The sequence below is a fragment of the Mirounga angustirostris genome, unplaced genomic scaffold (genome assembly GCF_029215605.1).
Source record: "Mirounga angustirostris isolate CCGP_5_RB_7025 unplaced genomic scaffold, mMirAng1.0.hap1 SCAF_12, whole genome shotgun sequence".
In the NCBI taxonomy this organism is placed as follows: domain Eukaryota; kingdom Metazoa; phylum Chordata; class Mammalia; order Carnivora; family Phocidae; genus Mirounga; species Mirounga angustirostris.
The window spans coordinates 45,297,442-45,315,632 of record NW_026991720.1 but is presented as its reverse complement, the minus strand read 5'-3'; the positions used below and the strand labels follow the sequence as shown (position 1 = coordinate 45,315,632).

General features: G+C 51.5%; 1 protein-coding gene across 3 annotated transcripts in view; it reads left to right on the top strand.

Annotated features, from left to right (window-relative positions):
• The first annotated feature begins 13,651 nt into the window (after positions 1-13,651).
• Positions 13,652-18,191, top strand: part of MINDY4 (MINDY lysine 48 deubiquitinase 4) — a 104,747-nt gene continuing 100,207 nt past the window's right edge. For all 3 annotated transcript variants that reach the window (XR_010406445.1, XM_045864474.2, XM_045864473.3), the window contains exon 1: positions 13,652-13,850. Coding sequence is in view for 2 of the 3 variants with exons in the window: in XM_045864474.2 (XP_045720430.2) it covers positions 13,788-13,850 (63 nt within the window). In the remaining variant the exon portion in view is untranslated. The remainder of the gene's footprint in view (positions 13,851-18,191) is intronic.

Genomic DNA, 18,191 nt, shown 5'->3' with positions numbered 1-18,191 from the left:
GGGCCTGGTAGGACAAGTTCTGCACTTCTGGGCAGGTTTCGGAATAGCTTCTCAGTAGCAACTGGTTTATTTCCAACAGGGTCTGACTCTGGATTTAAAACGCTGGGGACAATGACGTACTCCCCACTGCAGAGGACAGAGCCCCCAATAAGGGCTGAGACGTGAGCCAATGGGTTCATATCTGGCTCAGCTGATCAAGGAAGGCAAGAGGATGTGGTGATGAATTAGTGGGGAGGGGATCTGTGCCTCAGAGTAAGTAACACGAAGTGCACTGCCCTCTTCTCCCTCTTCCATAAAAACCCACTTGTCCATTTCTCAAGGCCTACTGCCAGTGTCCTCGCTGCAGGAAGTCTCCTCAGATTTCTCTCTGAGTGTTAAGACTTCTTTCCTCTGTATTCCTGTGATGTTGCTTGATGTACCTTTGTTGGCACTGATTACGTAATAGGAAAGGTTTATTTAGTGATTGCATCACCCCTAGAGTTGTGCAGTACACTCCCTGGCCAACAGTGCATGGCAGCCCCGAATTAACTGATCTTTAGTCTTGCTGTTGCCACTGACTACCTGTCTGACCACAGGCTGGCCACCCCTCTCTCTTCCACCTAAGTTTCTCATAGTCCTCTCTTTCTGCACACAGCTTGCCCTCCAGTCTGGGGGATGTTCCTGCCACATCCCCTTGCTCCTGTGGTTCTGTTCCATCTGCCCTTGCTCTCCCAGCCTCTTCCCAGGAAGACAAGAACCAGAGTGGAAAGACCCCTAAGGGGGAAGGAACAGGAGTCAGAGATGGTTAAGGTTTCACTGGCCGAGGACAGCGAGCTTGCTCTTGGAAACTGTTTGTCCTGGGGGTACTTGGGCAGCTCAGTCACTTAAGCACCGGTCTCTTGATTTCAGCTCAGGTCATGATCTCAGGGTTGTGAGATGGAGGACTGCATCTGGTTCCATGCTGGGCATGGAAGCTGCTTAAGATTCTCTCTCTTCATCTCCCTCTGTCCCTCCCCAACCTCTCCCTCTTTTAAAAAAAACAGAGAGAGAGAGAGAACAGTTTGTCCTAAATGTGGTTACATATTCCTTCCTGTCTTCTGTTTACTTAATTTGCTTAGTAAATATTTTCTTTTTGCTTAGGGCAGAAGTAAACAGCTAGGGCTTCTGAAAAGCCTGGGAAACCTATGTTTAGATAAATCATTCAAAAAGTGTTGCCGTGTCGGGGCGCCTGGGTGGCTCAGTCAGTTAAGCGTTCAACTCTTGATTTCTGCTCAGGTCATGATCTCGGGGTCATGAGATGGAGCCCCACGTTGGGTTTGTGCTCAGCCAGGAGTCAGCTTATCCCTCTCCCTCTGCTGCTCCCCTCCCTCAAATAAACAAACAAACAAATAAATAAATAAAATCTTTAAAAAAAGTGTTGCCATGTGATAAACTTGCATAGAGTTTAACACATACCACACACACACACACACACACACACACACACCAGTAAAACTAGGGAAATCTGGATAAGATCAGTGGATTGTATCAATAACAATATCCCAGGTGTGATATTACACTATTATTTTGAAAGATGTTCCTGTTGGGGCAAATTGGATAAAGGGTACCTGGGATCTATCTATTTCCTATAATGGCACAGGAATCTAATCTCAAAATAAAAAGTGTTATATAAAAAAAAAAGTATTGCCAAATCTCTCTCAAAAATCCACTTAAGAGCAGAGATTTCAGGCGGTAAACCTTAGCGTGTTTTGCAAACGCGCAAGTCTGGAGCCTCGGCCTGTCATGATCTGCCCCTCATGAGGTTGAAAGAGGAGGACCACGGAGAACACTTGGTGAGACGATCACGCCTACGGGGACCTCCCGTGTGCCAGGCGTCCCCCGTCTTCACAACAATCTATAAAATAGATATTGGCACCCCCACTCTGCCACTCCATCCCTTCCTTATCCAGAGATTTCATCACTGTTCAACTGTGACAGCTTCTGTGATTGATGTTTAAAAAGGACCTTTAGCCTTTATTTCGGTGTTTGGTGTGAGATGAGGCTCTGTGTGGCTGCTTACAACTCACCAGAGGAAAGTCTGGTTTACCCTTGTAAGTTCCTCTCTGGACTTTCTTCTTCCCTCCACGAGGTCAGGTGGCAAGAGCAAGAACAGGGGTGTCAGCGAGGAATGCAGATGGCAGTTTTCCTAATCTTGGGAAGGAGATGGATCCTTTTCTCATCTCATTGACTCTCAAGTGGTCTTATTTTCTTGATAGGCCACTTGAAATTTGCTCATTTTCTTGAAATTAGGGCAGAAGTCCCCTTGAATGGAACTTCCCTGGAGCTATATCCAAAAGTCACGATACAGAAAGATGCTTAAGATGATGCAGACGTTCTTAAAAAGGGACTGAAACTTCCTGGCGTGAAGGAAGGGTCATCAGACTGATACAAGGCAAACTACAGCACAGTGCTTCTCAACTGGGGGTGACTTTGCCTCCCAGGGGACATCTGGCTGCGTCTGGAGACATGTTTGATTGTCACAGCTGGAGGTGGGGTATGGCTGGCGTCTCGGGGGTAGAGGCCAGGGACGCTGCTGCATATCCTCCAAGGCACAGTTCAGCCTCCACTCCAGCAGAGAATATTTGGCCTGACATGTCAATGGTGCTGAAGTTGAAAAAACCATCCTTAGAATCTATTCATAAAAGACTTGACTTTGAGTGGACGACCCTAGTGCTCTGAAGCCCCCTGGCCAGGCCAAAGTCAGGATGTGTGCTGGGAGAGAGAGGGTAGAACTGGTGGAGATGCCCTTGAGGCCTGAGGACAGAGGTTCTGGAATGCCAGGGGCATTTGGGTGCATTTCTCTGGGCAGCAGGAGACACTGGAAACCCTGAGTTGGGGTGGGCCTCCTCTGTCCATCCAATTGTAGCAGGGTAAATGGTTCTGGGAAGGGTGATCTCCCCCACCCCCAGGGGCCCACATCCCACTGCAGGGGCTCTGGGTATCCACGGTTCAATTCCATAATTGTTAATGGGATGCCACGTTGGGCATCTCCCATGTGTCCCTCAATACCGCTCTCCATCCTTCTGCATCCTCTTGTGAGCCCCCGGAGGCTGGCCTACGTGGACTCTGTTAGCACTCCCTTGCCCTCAGGATTTCAGCTGGGGTTGGTAGGGTATAGGAGGCAAGGGGGAGAGTGAGCTCTGGGTATGGTTTTCTTCAGCTCCTTTGCTGTTGGCTGTTGCAGGATGCCCTCTCCATATGACTGTCTCAGGTCTAGGGCAGATAATGCCTCTAATCTGCTCCTCATCCTGGAGTCCTCTGATGGGTGATTCTGTGTGTCCATTTAGCTGGGCCCAGATATGTGACCAGACATTATCCTGGATGTTTCTGTGGGGGTGTTTTTGGATGAGATTAACATTTAAATTGGTAGACTTTCAGTACACAGATTGTCCTCCATAATGTGGGTGGGCATCATCCCATCAGTTGAAATCCTGAATAAAACAAATGACTGCGCTCCCCTAAGCAACAGGGAGTTCTGCCAGCAGATGATCTTTGAACTTGAACTGGCTCTCGATTGGCTCTTTCTGGTTTTCCAGCCTGATAGCCTTCAGATGTGAACTGTGGCATTGGCTCCTCCTGGGTCTCCAGCCTACTGGTCTACCCTGCAGACCGTGGGCTTGCTGGCCTCCATAATTGCTTGAACAATTCCTTAAGACAAATCTCTTATATACATATATATGTGTGTATACATATACACATCCTGTTGGTTCTGTTTTTCTGGAGAGCCCTGATTAATACAGGTACCTTGTGGCTTCCCTCAACCCTGCCCACACCTTTGCTGATGCCATCCCTTTATTAAATGCTCCTCAAATTACACAACAGGAGAGCTTCAGCCTCCTGCCTGCTCTGAATGCCTTCTGTGGGCTGGCACCATGGTGCCAGGCCTCCCTGGAAACTGCCCAAGTACCCAACCCTTGGAAACCAGGCACTGAATGACTGCAGGGTTTTCTTGCCTCTGTGGAAGACTGAGTCTGTTGGGTCCTACGGGGTTAGAATTGTTTGTTTATTTAAAGCCAGAACAAGACATTTCTTTTTTTGTTTGTTTGTTTTTTGAGAGAGAGACAAAGAGAGGCGGGGGTGGGGCAGGGGTAGTGTAGGGAGGCGGGGCAGAGGGAGAGGGAGAGAGAGAATCTCAAGCAGTGGGGAGTCCAATGCGGGGCTCGATTTCACGACCCTGAGATCATGACCTGAGCCGAAATCAGGAGTCGGACACCTCACCGACCGAACCACGCAGGCGCCCAGAACAAGACATTCTTGTCCTTCCAACTTCCATGGCAGGAGGCCTGACCTCCAGGGCAGCAGATTATGTCTATCTGGTTTGTGGCCAAGTCAGTCACTCCCTAGTGCCAGAAAAGGGGGCCAAGCTTCTCTCTGTCTGTGGGAGCTGTCACAACCTATTCCCATTTTAAGGGAGAAGAACACTGAGGCCTGAGCATTGGCTTACCTGCTGTCTCATGGCAAGTCAGCAGCCAAGAGCCGGGCTTCCTCTGACCGTTTCTGCTTTATGACGGGGGCTCCCTTGTTGCATTCACGGAAGACGGTGGGCTGTTTTCTGATATCGCGGTGGCTTGCACAGTGATGAAGTCAGCTATCCTTTTCTGCACCCAGGGTCTGAACGATCACCTCCAGAAGGACCGGGGTGTGCGGGGCCTAGCCCGCTGCCTGGGGAGAGCCACGGGGTCGCACTGACCATGAGGGGACCGATGGGGACCTCACTACGCCAGCAGGCTCACACCACCTGTGACCTAGGGGAACGACTTTGGTTCTTCCAGCCAGTGAAGCAGGCATGCAGATGGGGAAATTGCAGTCATTAGCTGCCCAAAGTCACATGGCAGACTGGCTGGCAGAGTTGAGAGGAGGATGCGGGACTCAGCACCCCTGGTCACCCCTGATGGACCGGGGTCCATCCCTTGAGGAAGCAGGGCCAGGGGAGCTGCAGCCTCAGCTGTCATGGCTCTGGGTTTATATGAGTTTGTGTTAAGGTATGTCAGTGTGCTGGGGTGGAGGGAGGGTCCCTAGATCCCCCTTTGCATCCCCCCAGAAGGGGCAGATCCACAAGAGGCTGGCATGGGAGGAGCCAGGGGACGGGTATAGAATTCTGGGGGTGAAGTCTGGAGTAGCCGGAGTCCTCATAAGACCCAGGCAGGCTGGGGGGGGCACCCCTGGGGGGAGAGGGCAGGGGGGCAGTGAGTAACACTTCCAAAAACACTTCCTGCTACGGCTTCAACAGCAGCTGAAGCCCAGGCTCTGGGCAAAATGTTGGACGTCACGCTTCATTTCAGCTTCCAGGGGACCATCCACTGACCCTGGGGCCATCTTCCCTGGTCATCTCCTTCTCAGCCCCTGCTTCTTGTTCTTCCCCTCCCCCTCCCCCACCCCAGACAGCCATCCAGGTGGAGCTGGACAGCCAAGGGACGCTCCCAGTCAGCCTTGAACCTAAAGGGCCCTGCTCCTAGAATGGCTTCTCTGAACACTCTAGCCCGAATCTGCTCCAGAGCAAGGCCTGGAGCTCCTGGTCTCTGCCTAGGAAGATAGTGGTTATGCTCTTGGCTGAAAGATATCGGGCTCATTGTTAATCCTCTTTTAGACTCAGTTTTCTTTTTTTTTTTTTTTTTTAATTTTTAAAGATTTTATTTATTTATTTGACAGAGACAGAGACAGCGAGAGCGAGAGCAGGAACACAAGCAGGGGGAGAGGGAGAGGGAGAAGCAGGCTTCCCGTGGAGCCGGGAGCCCGATGTGGGGCTCGATCCCAGGACCCTGGGATCATGACCTGAGCTGAAGGCAGTCGCTTAACCAACTGAGCCACCCAGGTGCCCCTTAGACTCAGTTTTCTAACCTTGAGAATGGAATTAGAAGTTGTAGTCACTACACAGGGTAGTCCTGAGGTGTAAATGGAAATTAATACATGCACAGTATTAAGCATGGTGCTTGGCTTACAGGAAGCATCAATCCATGGTAACGGTCGTGGTTGGTGCTCTTACCCCATGGGTAGGCCCAGGGTGTCTGTCTGTCTCAGATCTTATTTCTTTTGCCTGACCCTTACCATGCTCAGTCACCTCTCTCCTCCTGCAGGGGACATGCTCATCAACCTCAGCCCCAGCCATACCATCCACCCAGTGCCTGTGAGTCCTTCAGAGATATCATTCCCTCCTGCTTTACTGCCCAATGAGATAGGCCTGTGAGCTGGAAGGGAACACATAGGACACAGGGCTGGGGGAGGGGGTTCCCTGGGGGGCTGGGCTTCAACCCCCGCTTCTCAGAGGCCTCTCTGCCCTCACTGTTGTCCCTGACATTTTCAGGACAGTAGGTCCCTCCAGGATGGGACCGTGCTTTGGGCAGGACAGTAGATGGGTCCCCAAGTTGCAGAATTATATCCCTTCTGGGGGCAAGTTTCTCATCACAGGACTGTACTGAGATGTGATATAGCCAGGTATGATCACTGAAGACCAGATGGAAGGATCTTTCCTTCCTTCTTTCTTGCCTGCCTTCCTTCCTTCCTTCCTTCCTTCCTTCCTTCCTTCCTTCCTTCCTTCCTTCCTTCCCTCCTCCCTCCCTCCCTCCCTCCCTCCCTCCCTCCCTCCCTCCCTCCCTCTCTCTCTCTCATCTTTCCTTTTTCCCCTCTATTGTCTTTACCTGTTTTGTGACTATATTATCTATCCATCCATCCATCAGCCTGCCCATCAATCCATATTTCCTTCTTCCTTTTATTGTCTACATTTGTTGTGACTATATTACATGTAGGGGTGTGAACCACCACCCAAGCTGAGTACTCAGATATGATACTTAATGTGCTTCTCCCCTATTCCTTGCCCCCTGCATTCCTCCATCTGAGATAACTAGTGTGAATTTTATATTTATCATTCTCTTGCCTTTAAAAAATAAATTTTATCGGGCACCTGGGTGGCTCAGTTGGTTGAGCGACTGCCTTCGGCTCAGGTCATGATCCTGGAGTCCTGGGATCGAGTCCCGCATCAGGCTCCCTGCTTGGCGGGGAGTATGCTTCTCCCTCTGACCCTCCTCCCTCTCATGCTCTCTGTCTCTCATTGTCTCTCTCGCAAATAAATAAATAAAATCTTTAAAAAAAATAAATTTTATCACATATTTACACACACCTAAACTGTCAAAGTATGTCCCCAAGTTGCATGGGGCATACTTACCCTAAACAACTATTTATTGCTTATCAAAACTCAAATTTAACTGAATGTTCTGTGTTTCATGTGGCAACCCTGTTTCAGATCTGGTCATCCAGCCTGGAGGGAAAGAGCACAGTCTGGGAGTCAGGGCTGTTGTTTGCATGAATTAGGAAAAGGTGCCTCCTACAGATGGACAAATTATAGAAAGGTGCCCTTTGGGCTGATCAGTTGGGGAAATGTATTCCTTCTCCCTTTGGAAGGACTATGGGAACAAGGTGTCCCTTCTGAGCAGACCAACTAGAGAAAGGTGCCCTTTCCTTAAGGCTCACTTGGTCCCCTTCCCCCCCACCCCTTCCTCCAAGCACTTTTCAGTCTCCTTTCTCCTACAACCCACACCTTTGTGTGGGATATACTCTGCACAGCTGGACACAACATCCCCTGTAAGAGTCAAGAGACCTGGATTCTAGGATTCCAGTCTCAGCCCTGCCACTAATTGGCTAGATGACCTTGGGTGAGTCTTTTCTTTTCTTTGGGCCTCATATTTCCCTTCTGTGAAGTAGGGGAAATGGGATCCAACCTAATAATCTACAAGAAAATTCCAGGAGCAGGAAATCATTGATGGGAAAGTGCTTTGACAAGTAAAAGATTTTGCACAAATGACTGTAGACATTATTTCCCCATAGGGGATCTGGAACAGCCCCTTGAAATGACCTAGTCCAATCCCTTTGTTCTATAATTCAGGAAGCTGAGGTCCGGAGAGGGTGTGTGACTTGCCCAGAGACACACAGCCAGCTGGTGAGAGATTGGAGTGACGACGCCAGTGTACCCTCTCTTCCACTAGGTGTCCCCACACACTAGGAAGGGCGCAGAAGCGCCTCCTCCCCGGGGTCTCTCCTGCACTGACTTGGTCAGCAACAGCAGCTCCAGGCCTTCCCTCAATGTGCATCTCTCTGAGTAGACCCCGCTCTGGACTTGTCTGGAGAGGCATCGCATATGGGGAGATTCTAGAAATGCTTGTGGCGGAATGATCAACAGGCAGAAGGAGGTGGGGTGCCCCCGATATGAGACCCTTGGGCTGGAGGCAGTATCCTCAGACACAGCATATGCGTGGCCAACGGGCGTGTCCTAGCGGGCCCTGCTGGGACTCAGCGGGACACGAGGGAGGTCACCCTGCACCCACCCTTATGCCTCAGACCCCTTTCACCCGTTCCTCTGTGGGACCTGCGGGAGCCGTGTGACGGCCTGTTCTGAGAGGTCAGCACCTCAGCCTCCATTTCCAGTGTGCATGGGCCTCCACGTGACAATTGCATGACACCCTTGTGGGAAGACTGCGGGGGGGTGGGGGTTGGACACGCGTCCAGCATGATGGTGGCAGGCACCCTGCCCAAGGCCCGAGGAGGGAGGAGCTCCCCTTGGGGCCCTTCCGGTGCTGTGAACTCTGTCTGTCTTATGTCGGGCTCCCCAGGCTCATCCCGGGCCAGTTTCCTTCCCTGCCACCCCTCCTTGGGGGCAGGCTCCGTTTGGGATTTTCCCGGGGCCTTGTCCCATACCCTTCTCCCCCCAACAATTCCATCTCTCCCTAGGAGATAGGCCGCACGAGTTCTGCAGCTTCCGCCTTCCTCCTGCCGTTTCTGGAGTGTTCGTTATGCCAGGGGTGAACTCCTTCAGCGGCGCCCCCTGGAGGACAGGGAAAGACGACAAACACATAGATCATGTGCTAATATGCGTAGCTGGCACCTCCCTGGCACGTATTAAGTGCCAGCCCCTTTTGAAAAAATACTTATCTTTAACATTGTGGTTAAATACACAGAATGTAAAATTTATCATCTTCACCATTCTTTTTTTTTTTTTTTAATTTTTTATTTATTTGAGAGAGAGAGCATGAAGGGGGGAGGGTCAGAGGGAGAAGCAGACTCCTCGCTGAGCAAGGAGCCCGATGCGGGACTCGATCTCGGGACTCCAGGATCATGACCTGAGCCGAAGGCAGTCGCTTAACCAACTGAGCCACCCAGGTGCCCCATCTTCACCATTCTAAGTGTGCAGCTCGGTGGCATTAAGTACATTCACGCTGTTGTGCAAACTGCACCACCATCCATCTCCAGAACACTTGCAACTTCCCAAGCTGACACACTGTCCCCATTAAGAAACAACTCCCCATTTCCCTCTCTCCCCAGCCCCCGGCAACCACCATTGTCCTTCCCACCCGTGTGAGCGTGACCACTCTAGGTACCGTGCATTAGTGGAGTCATGCAGTGTTTGTCTGCATGTGGCTGGTTTCTTTCACCAAGCATGATGTTTTCAAGGTTCATCCATGCTGTAGCATATCGCAGACTTCCCTTCCTTTTTAAGGCTGGATAATATTCCACTGTAGGGAATACCTACCCCACTGTGTTTGCCCATGCATCCATCAGTGGGCCCTTACGTCATTTCCTCCTTTTGGCTATTGTGAATAACATTGCTATGAGGCCAGCCACTTTAAAAAACATGTAAAACTCATTTAATTCTCCCAACGGCCCCATGTGGAAGGTATTGCTTTTATTCCTCATTTTACGGGTGGGGAAATGGAGGCACAGAAGTTAAAAGACTTGCTCAAATCACACAAGCTACAAAGAGGCTGAGCCAGGCTTCTGCATCCAGGCAGTGTAGCTCAAGAGCCTAAGAGTTGCACCTGTGGCCCACACTGTCCTCTCACAGAGAACCAGGAGAGCATGGGGCTGGTGCTGGGGGGAATTCCAGGAAGGCTTCCTGGAAGTGACCTTTGAGCTGGGTTTTAAGAGTGAGTTTTTCACTAATGTCTAACAGAGAGAAGGGCTAGCCTTTTCCAGCAGAGGGAAAACCTTGTGTGATGTGACTAATAATACAAGGACCCATGCCCACACCACTGCCCCTGCAGTGGCACAAATAGGAACAGAGAAGATGCATGCTGCTGGTTATAGAGTCTCAGGAGATTCTCCACTCCCCATGCCTCCGCCCTACCATATTATGGGAATCAAGCGCCATCCTTGGCCAAGCCAGACTAGGAGACTAGGAGAGAAGCTTCCACAAAGACTCTGCAGGTTCCCAAAGCATATCAACTTCCCAATCTCCTCGCACCCCAAGACCCTAACACCCCGCACACTTGTGGGGGTGGAGGGGGAGGTGGTGGGTGTAGTGGGGGACGAGGAAGTAAAGACACGTGGACCTTTCTTGCCCTAGTGCGTTCTGGGCAAGTGGTGATCCTCAGGCTCCATCGGAAGCACTGGCAAGTCCTGCCATCTTGCTACTCTATGCTAATTTCAAAAACCCCAAATCTCCTTTTCTTCCCTCAGAGCTCTGAAAAAGCCCAAGGTCAAGAGAAACAGTTGTTTACCACAGCATTTTAATTTGCTTATCTAGGAAGGAAGGAACAAAGGTTGGACATTCTGGTTATCTCAGCTTGAATCAGCTTAAATGCCAGCATAGAGGCCTTGGGAGAGTTTCCGTGGGCTACTGCCTCTCCTAGGAAATGGTATTGAGATTTAAAGTCGTGCACAGGCATGGAAGCAGGATTGGCCCAGGCACGTTTGGGGATCCACGTCTGCAGGATATGGGCTCTGAGTTCCCAGCACTTCCAGGCACATGACTGGGTGTGTTGTGTGTACAGTAAGTGTTTGAGGTGAGATCCAAATAGAATCCTAATAGAAAGGACCAACGGTGGAGAAACAGGCTGTTTTGAAACAAAGCAAAACCAGGGTGCCAAAGATTGTTAGTTGTCCTCCTGCGTCCATTGTACCCATCATTCCTTTCATAGTAATAGAATTTTTTAGTGGGCACATGGCTGCCAATCAAAGACTACATTTCCCAGCCTCCTTTGCAGCTAGGTGTGACCAAGCAAGTGAGTTCTGACCATAGGGATGTAAGCCGAGTATTCTGTGCCAGCTTCTGGAAACCTTTTCTAAGATGGGGCACACATGGACTCTTTGCTTTTTATTCTTCATCCTTTACTCCATCCTGCTACCTGGAACATGGATGCTGCCATCTTGGGCTATGAGGTCAAGGCCACACGTGGTGGAGAAACAAGGGAGAAAGAAATGGGGAACCTAATAATGTGTGGTGCTGCGTGAGCCCTGGACCTCTGTGAGAGACAAATAAAATCTGATTTTGTTTAAGGCAGTGACGTTATTGTTCTTCTTACTGTTATAATTTTGGCAGGAATACCACTTCTGTGGTATCGTGTCTCTTTCAGTGCATAAGGAGGGACATGATGTTGATCCGTCCCATTGCTGGTGATGGTGACTCTGATCACTTGGTTGATGTCATGTCGGCCAACTTTCTTTACTGTAAAGTGACAGTTTTCCCCCTTGTAATTCACAAATATCTTACGGAGAGGTACTTTGAGATTACATGTTCCTCCTCAAACTTTTACCCACTAGTTTCAGCATCCATTGATGCTGATGATGAAGAGGATGATTCTTGCCTGAATGAATGATCATTATGCTAGCTGTCAAATGGTGATTTGCCAATTCCATCACTCTTTCTACGTTTATTAGTTGACATTCAAATGTGAGGAAGAACTTCCTTCCCTCCTCCCTCCCTCTCTCCCCCCCTTTCACCGTCTGCCTGGATAGCCCTGCTGCACAGACCTGCATAGCTGGCAAGACCCATCACCCTTGGCAGCTGGGAGGTCTCGTGTGCTTTGGGCTGAGTGAAAGGCCAGGGCTGTGGCTGTCTCATTTCATCCTGCTGGGGCCTGGCTGAGGCTGGGTCTTTCTTCCATCGCCGGTCTCACGTTGATGGCCGTGTGAAGTAGAGATTGGGAGGTGGCCAATGAGGTGGGACAGTGTGGAGAATGTGTAGAGGAACTGCTCCTTCATGTTGCCAAGGACAATGACCTGGAATGGATTCCTCGTCCTGACTTCTGGGAGTGGTGGCCAGATGGCTGGGAAGGACTGAGGGTCACATCATTAGAAGGACTTTCACAATGTCCTTCCAACCCAGCTGGTCCAGACATGTTGCACCTGGGCAGATCCATGCTCCCACCTCTGTTCTCTGGAGTCCCCTAACCTAGGTAAATGCCCAGTACTGCCTCTCAAGGAGCTTGAAGTTGGAGGGGGATCCATTCAGCCAGTCCCCATCCTGGAGCATCTTGGAGGAGGCAGCACATGAACTCAACTCTCACAGCACAATGCAGCAGGCCTGTTTCAAGACCCGTACCGCGCCTGCTGGACCCTGCTGCCAGAGCGCCACAGGGCACCAGGCAGAAGCCAGGGACCCCATAAGCTCCTGTGGTCAGACTCACACAAATGCAGGAGCTCACAGACTCAAATGCCTAGAGCCACTGCTGTACAGTGATACGTCGGATTTTACACTTGTCACAGAACCCTGTGTTATGAGACAAAGCTGTCCAAATTGTCCCTCTGTTCCCCTTTCCTCCCTCCCTTCCTCTGGACCTCAGGGGCATAAAGTTAATTAATAATACGCCTTGGTTCATGACATCCTCTCAACATCGGTCCCTGCAAGGCCATCTTTTATTAAACTAATGAATTAATAGAAATACTATAACAAATGCTTAAGAAACAAATGCCCTAATGACACCCAGAACATTGACACTTATTTGTACCCATGTGGTTCTCCCCTACCCTGTGCCCCTTCCTCCCCCTCCAGAAGCAACCACTGTTCTGAATCATGTGGTCTTCATTCCCTTGCTTTTTTACAAAAAGCTTTACTGAAGCATTATATCCCCACAAATTATGATTTTTGGTTTAAGTTGTTTTACATTTACACAAAGATATGCTGTATGCGGTCTTTTGGGACTTAACCTTTTTACTCAATTCCATTGCTAAGCTCAGTGAGTAAGTGGTCTATTGAATTTCTGAGTAGGTGAAGAAATTACAGCTCATCCCTGTGAGGCCAGTGTTCTTCTTGGCTAATGCTGGTTTTATGCTAGTCTGTGGCATGGAGAAATTCTATTTGATGGGTCCTGGGGTCATGCTCTGTAGCTCTGATTTATTTAGCAGCTCCATTTTATGGCCCTCGGAAAAGCATATTTTTCTTTGTAAATGATTATAGATATTTATAATGACTGGGTCCTTATTTCGATGACACCTGTATAAAATGCTTGGTGCTCAATTACCGGCAGTCTCATTATGGGACCGCAGGCACTAAGCGGGCGAGGGACCGGTCCTTTTATTTCAGCACCGAGTTCACAGAGTCCTGGGCCTCCTTGCCCCACGCAGTCCAGACCAGCCAAGGTCCTTTGGCCTCAGTGAGCCCAGGAGCCAGCTGTGGTGCTGTGGGTGGCCTCTGTGGGCCACTTCACTGTGGGTTTACCCCTCCAGGAACGGGGAGGCAGGCATTCTCCCCATTTCCCATCTTGGGCACTCAGGACTCGGCGTGGAGCAGTGGCTGGTTTTAGGCCACCCGGAGGTGGGACAGGCCCGAACCGGGCACCAGCCGGGAGCCCACGCCCGGCCCCTGCGCGGCCTCCCGCTCTCGGAAGCCAGTTTGAAGGACGCTCCTCCCCTTCTCCCCGCCCTCCCAGCCCACGGGCTCCCGGGAAGGGGAGGCGCTCCCCCGGCTCCGGTGACACCGTCACCACGGCAACGCGGCCATACTGGCCCCAACGGACCCGGGGCCTGGGCTGCGGCGGCGCGGCTTCGTGGGCAGAGCCGGCAGCATGGACAGCCTCTTCGTGGAGGAGGTGGCCGCCTCCCTGGTCCGGGAGTTCCTCAGCAGAAAGGTGGGTCGCGCCGCCTCCGCCGCTCGGGGCCGCTGCCCCAGGGTGAGGGCGCAGTCTGGGGGCGCCCCTGCCAGCTCCGCGCCGTCGCGGAGGGAGAGCCGCCCCCTGCCGCCCCCTGCCCGGGGGATGCCCGACGGGAGCGCCACTTTCTCGGGCCTGCCGAAACTACATTTCCCAGGAGTCATTGCTGGCCCCGCGCAGCGCCCGCCGGGCCGCCCGCCACGCCGGCCCGCGGCCGCCGCCCTGCGCAGGATTCCCGCGCCTCCGGCGGGGTCGCGGCGCGGGGACTGGGCGCGGAGGCGGGGAGCGGGGGCGGCCCGGGGAGGCCTCATCCCGGCCTCTTAAAGCACAGCCGCCTTGTCGTGGCCCGGAGCGCGTCGCCCGTCCCGGCACCTCCACCCTGCCGGGAAAGAAGGGCCCCCGGAGGGAACCCAGGGGGCCAAAACACGCTCCCGATAGTCGAACGCTTCAGTCGTGCCCCTCGGCAGTGGGGAGCTCAGGGGTTGCAGCCGTGGTTGTTTTGAACTTCGTTGTTTTGCGCCGGGAGAGTTTTCGCAGTACTCAAAAGTTGGGGAGGTCCTTAGCAAGCCATCTGCGGTGGAAGTGGGGACACCGTGGGAAAGAGGTCGCTGGAGGTTACTGCGCAAGCCAGTGTACCCTATTCCATAGTCGAACTCATTCCGTACAGAGTGAGCGAGGGATTGGCCCTCGTGGTGTCGTGTTGATCAGGGGCCACGGGCAGCTGTCTGGGTTAAACATATACACAAACAAAATCATTTTTTGAACGGAAAATTGGAAGGGCTTTGGAATCAGGCGGAGCGGTTCAAATACCGGCAACTGGTTAGCAGTGTGAGCTTGGGTCCGTTACTCACTGCCTCAGTTTCCTTATCCGGTAAACAGGACTATTAAGACCCACCCTTTGCAGATTTATGATGAGGATTAATAATGATATATGGGCAGTCCCCAAGCATCGTATCTGGCACATAGTAGGTACCGGTATTCAGCATTGTCTTCATCCCCCCATCCCTCATGTGCATCTGTTTTGAAAGTGTCTTTTTTTGCTTTCTAAAAAAAATTTTTAATTTAAAAAAATGTTTAAATGCAGCGTGGCTTCATTTTATCTGCTCTGTTTTTACGGCCAATTGACCTTCTGTCACCAAGTCCTGGCTGCACATTGGATGTCAGTGACATATCCTATGAGGCTGCCCACTATCATTTCTTTTAAGTCTGGACCACCAAGCAAAACTCTCAGAGCTTTCCTCATGCCTTGCCTTCCTTGAGGACAAATGAAATCCACAGTCCTCACCCGCTGTCTAAGGCTCCCCTGTAGCTTGACCCCAGCGTTGGTTCCAGCTTCTCCCACATGCCTTTCCCTGTTCCACCCACAGCCCACCCCAAGTCTCTTTCCTTCGGGAGGTCTTTTTGGATAACTCCAGTTGGAATACCTGACTTACCTTGTCTGTGGCTTGCTCATTGGCGCTCACGTTATAGTTTATACGTCTGCCTGTCTCTCCCACTAGACCAGTCCACAGAGCTGACACCAGATCCGGGGGAGCCTGGCCAGTGTCTGGTTCACGGGGCCTCCTCTCCCTTGCATTTTTTATTTGGGCACACTAAAGCTCTGACCTGACAAAGGAGTTGCCCACAGTCACTCAGAAAGTTGTGGAGAGCTGGGACTGCAGTCCAGATCAGCTGCTTACCTCATCTCCTTCTGCTCCGGCGCCAAGACCACATACTCCCCTCAGGGCTTGGCACAAGACAGGTATAACCTAGAGAGTTCCCGTCATGGTGAGAGGTACCTTCTTGTTACCTGTTTTCTCAGATCCTCGTAACCGTCCTGAAAGACAAGTATACTTACTCCCTTTCATGCAAGATGAGCATGAGATGAGGGGGCGAAGAAACTTGCCCAGGGTGAGCAAGTTAGAGTTTGTCACTCCTCTCCTCAAAACCCTCCATGGGCTTTTTACTACAACCAGAATAAAATCGAAGGGAAGGCCTCACCCGGGCCTACAAGGCTCTCTATGACCCTGCTGCAGGCTGGGCCTCTGACCTCACCTTGCCCTCCACTCTGACCTCCTGTGCCCTCCACCCTACATGGCACCCAGCTGCGCTGGCCCCCGTCCAAGTGTGGTCTGCCCTCAGGGAGAGTCATGCTAGTCTCCTGCAGGGTCAGGGTCCTCCAGGGTGACTCCTCTCGTGCCCCAGCCTCCCTCTCCTGCAACGACTTGACCCCATCCTACCTCCGCCACCCTTTCCAAAAGGTCATGTCCTAGGCCTGTTACCAGCACTGCACCCCTTCTGGAATCTGTGCAAGCATTCTGTCATCCTCACTTGCAAGCTCACCTTCCTTAGCAGCCAGCCTGTAATAAACTGTTCTTCAGTCTCACTCACATCTGCATTCCACAGTTCCTGCCAACTTCTTCCGGGCCCAGGCCCTGTTGTGACCTCTCCCCACTTCATACCTGCCCATCATCATAATCACACCCTCAACAACATGCTTGCCTCCCTTGCCCTTCTCTTCTTTCCTCATGTTCCCCTGAGTTTTCAGATTCACCTCGCTCCCCCCATGCCTGCCCTGCAGCGCTGAACGGGGCTGGAGAGAAGCACACCACTATGTGGACAGTTTTGCGGCCCCTCGGCCCCCTGAGGCCTCAGGTATGCCTGCCCCCCTGGTTATAGCTCTCCAGCCCGCTCCCTCTCTCCACTCTGGGATGGCCGTTTCACACCTGCCCTCTCCTCCAACCCCACAGCTCCTTCCCCATTCTCATTTCACTGAGAAAACAGAAGCGGTCCTGAGAAAACTCCCTATGGGCTGCACCACTAGTTGCAAACCTTCCGGGGCCCGGACCCTCACTCTGCCTCCCTCCTGCTCTTGCGAGCAAATTCTCCATACTCCTGGGAAAGGCCACCCCCTCCCCGAGTGCCCATCCCCTCTTGCCTGCTTGAGGGCACTGCTACAGTTCTCTCTCTCTGTTCTATATACATTTTGTCTTCTCTACTGTCGGCCCTGCAGAATCCCATCTTGAGCCCTCAAGTCCCTCCAGCTACTGGCCCATTTTTCTTCTCCCTCTTACAGCCAAACCCCATGAAAGAGCGATGTGTGCTCTGATTCTAATCCTTCTTCCTGCTTGCTCAAACCCACTCTAATCAGGCTTCTGTCCCCACCAATCCACGGAAACAACTCTTGTCAAGTTTGTCAATGACCTTTAACTTTCAGTCCTCACACTTCTTGTTCTAACATTATGTTTGGCATGGCTGATTGTGTCCTGCTTCCTGGAAACTCATTCTGCTTGGCTTCTGGAGCCCACCTTCTGCTTTGCCTCCTCTAACTTCTCTGGTTCTTTGCTGGTGCCCATCGTTTCCTGGAGCTGTGCATGCTGGGGGACTCCAAGACTCAACCTTCTCTTCTTTCCTTCACTTGCTATTTTCCAGGTGCCTCGGCCAGTCTACTGGATTCCAGTGCCATCAATGTGATGACAGTTCCCAAATGCCTATCTCTGGCCCAGGTCTCTCCCAGAACTCTTACATTCTTTCCAACAGCCGATTTTACGTTTCCACTTGGGTATCCAATAAATATCTCAACATGTCCAAAATCCAATTCCTGATTCCCTCTATGTCTTGCAGTTTTCCAATTTCGGTAGGCAGTATCACCATCTTTCTGGTTGCTTGGGCAAAAACCTTTGCAATCATTCCTGGCTTTTCTCCTTCATGTATACCCCACATCTGGTCCATTAGTACATCTGTTGGCGTTGCCAGCAGGGCACATAGAGCATGTAGCCACTTCTTTCCACTTCTGCTGCAGCCACCTGGTCCAAGCCACTTCCATTTTTCACGTGAGTTGTTCGATAGCGTCCTAACTAGTTTCTGCTTAATCCCTCCAAAAATCTGTTCACAACCTAGCAGCCAGTGATCCTTTACAAATACAAGTCAGTTCATGCTCCTCTTTTCACCCTGCCCCCACCCTACCATTTAACAAAAGTCAATAAGCCTTTCCTTTTCAGGCTCTGGGCAGCCTCTCTGACCTCATTTCCTGCCACTTTCCCCTGGTCACGCAGCTCCAGCTGCACAGGCCTCCTGTGACTGCCACAGGGCCTTTGCCCTTGCTGTTCCTTGCTGAGAACACACTTCCCCCAAGTGTCTGCATGGCCTGCTCTCCTAACTTCCCTCATGTCTCTGCTTTAATGTCAGCTAAAAAAGAGGTGCTTCCCCAACAGAATGTCAGCTCTGTGAAGGGGTAGGGTTTGTCTTATTCTCTTGGTATCTCCTGCATCTAGAACAGCCCACCACATAGTAGGTGCATAGGAAATGTTTGTTGAGTGATGAAGATTAAGTGGACCAGAT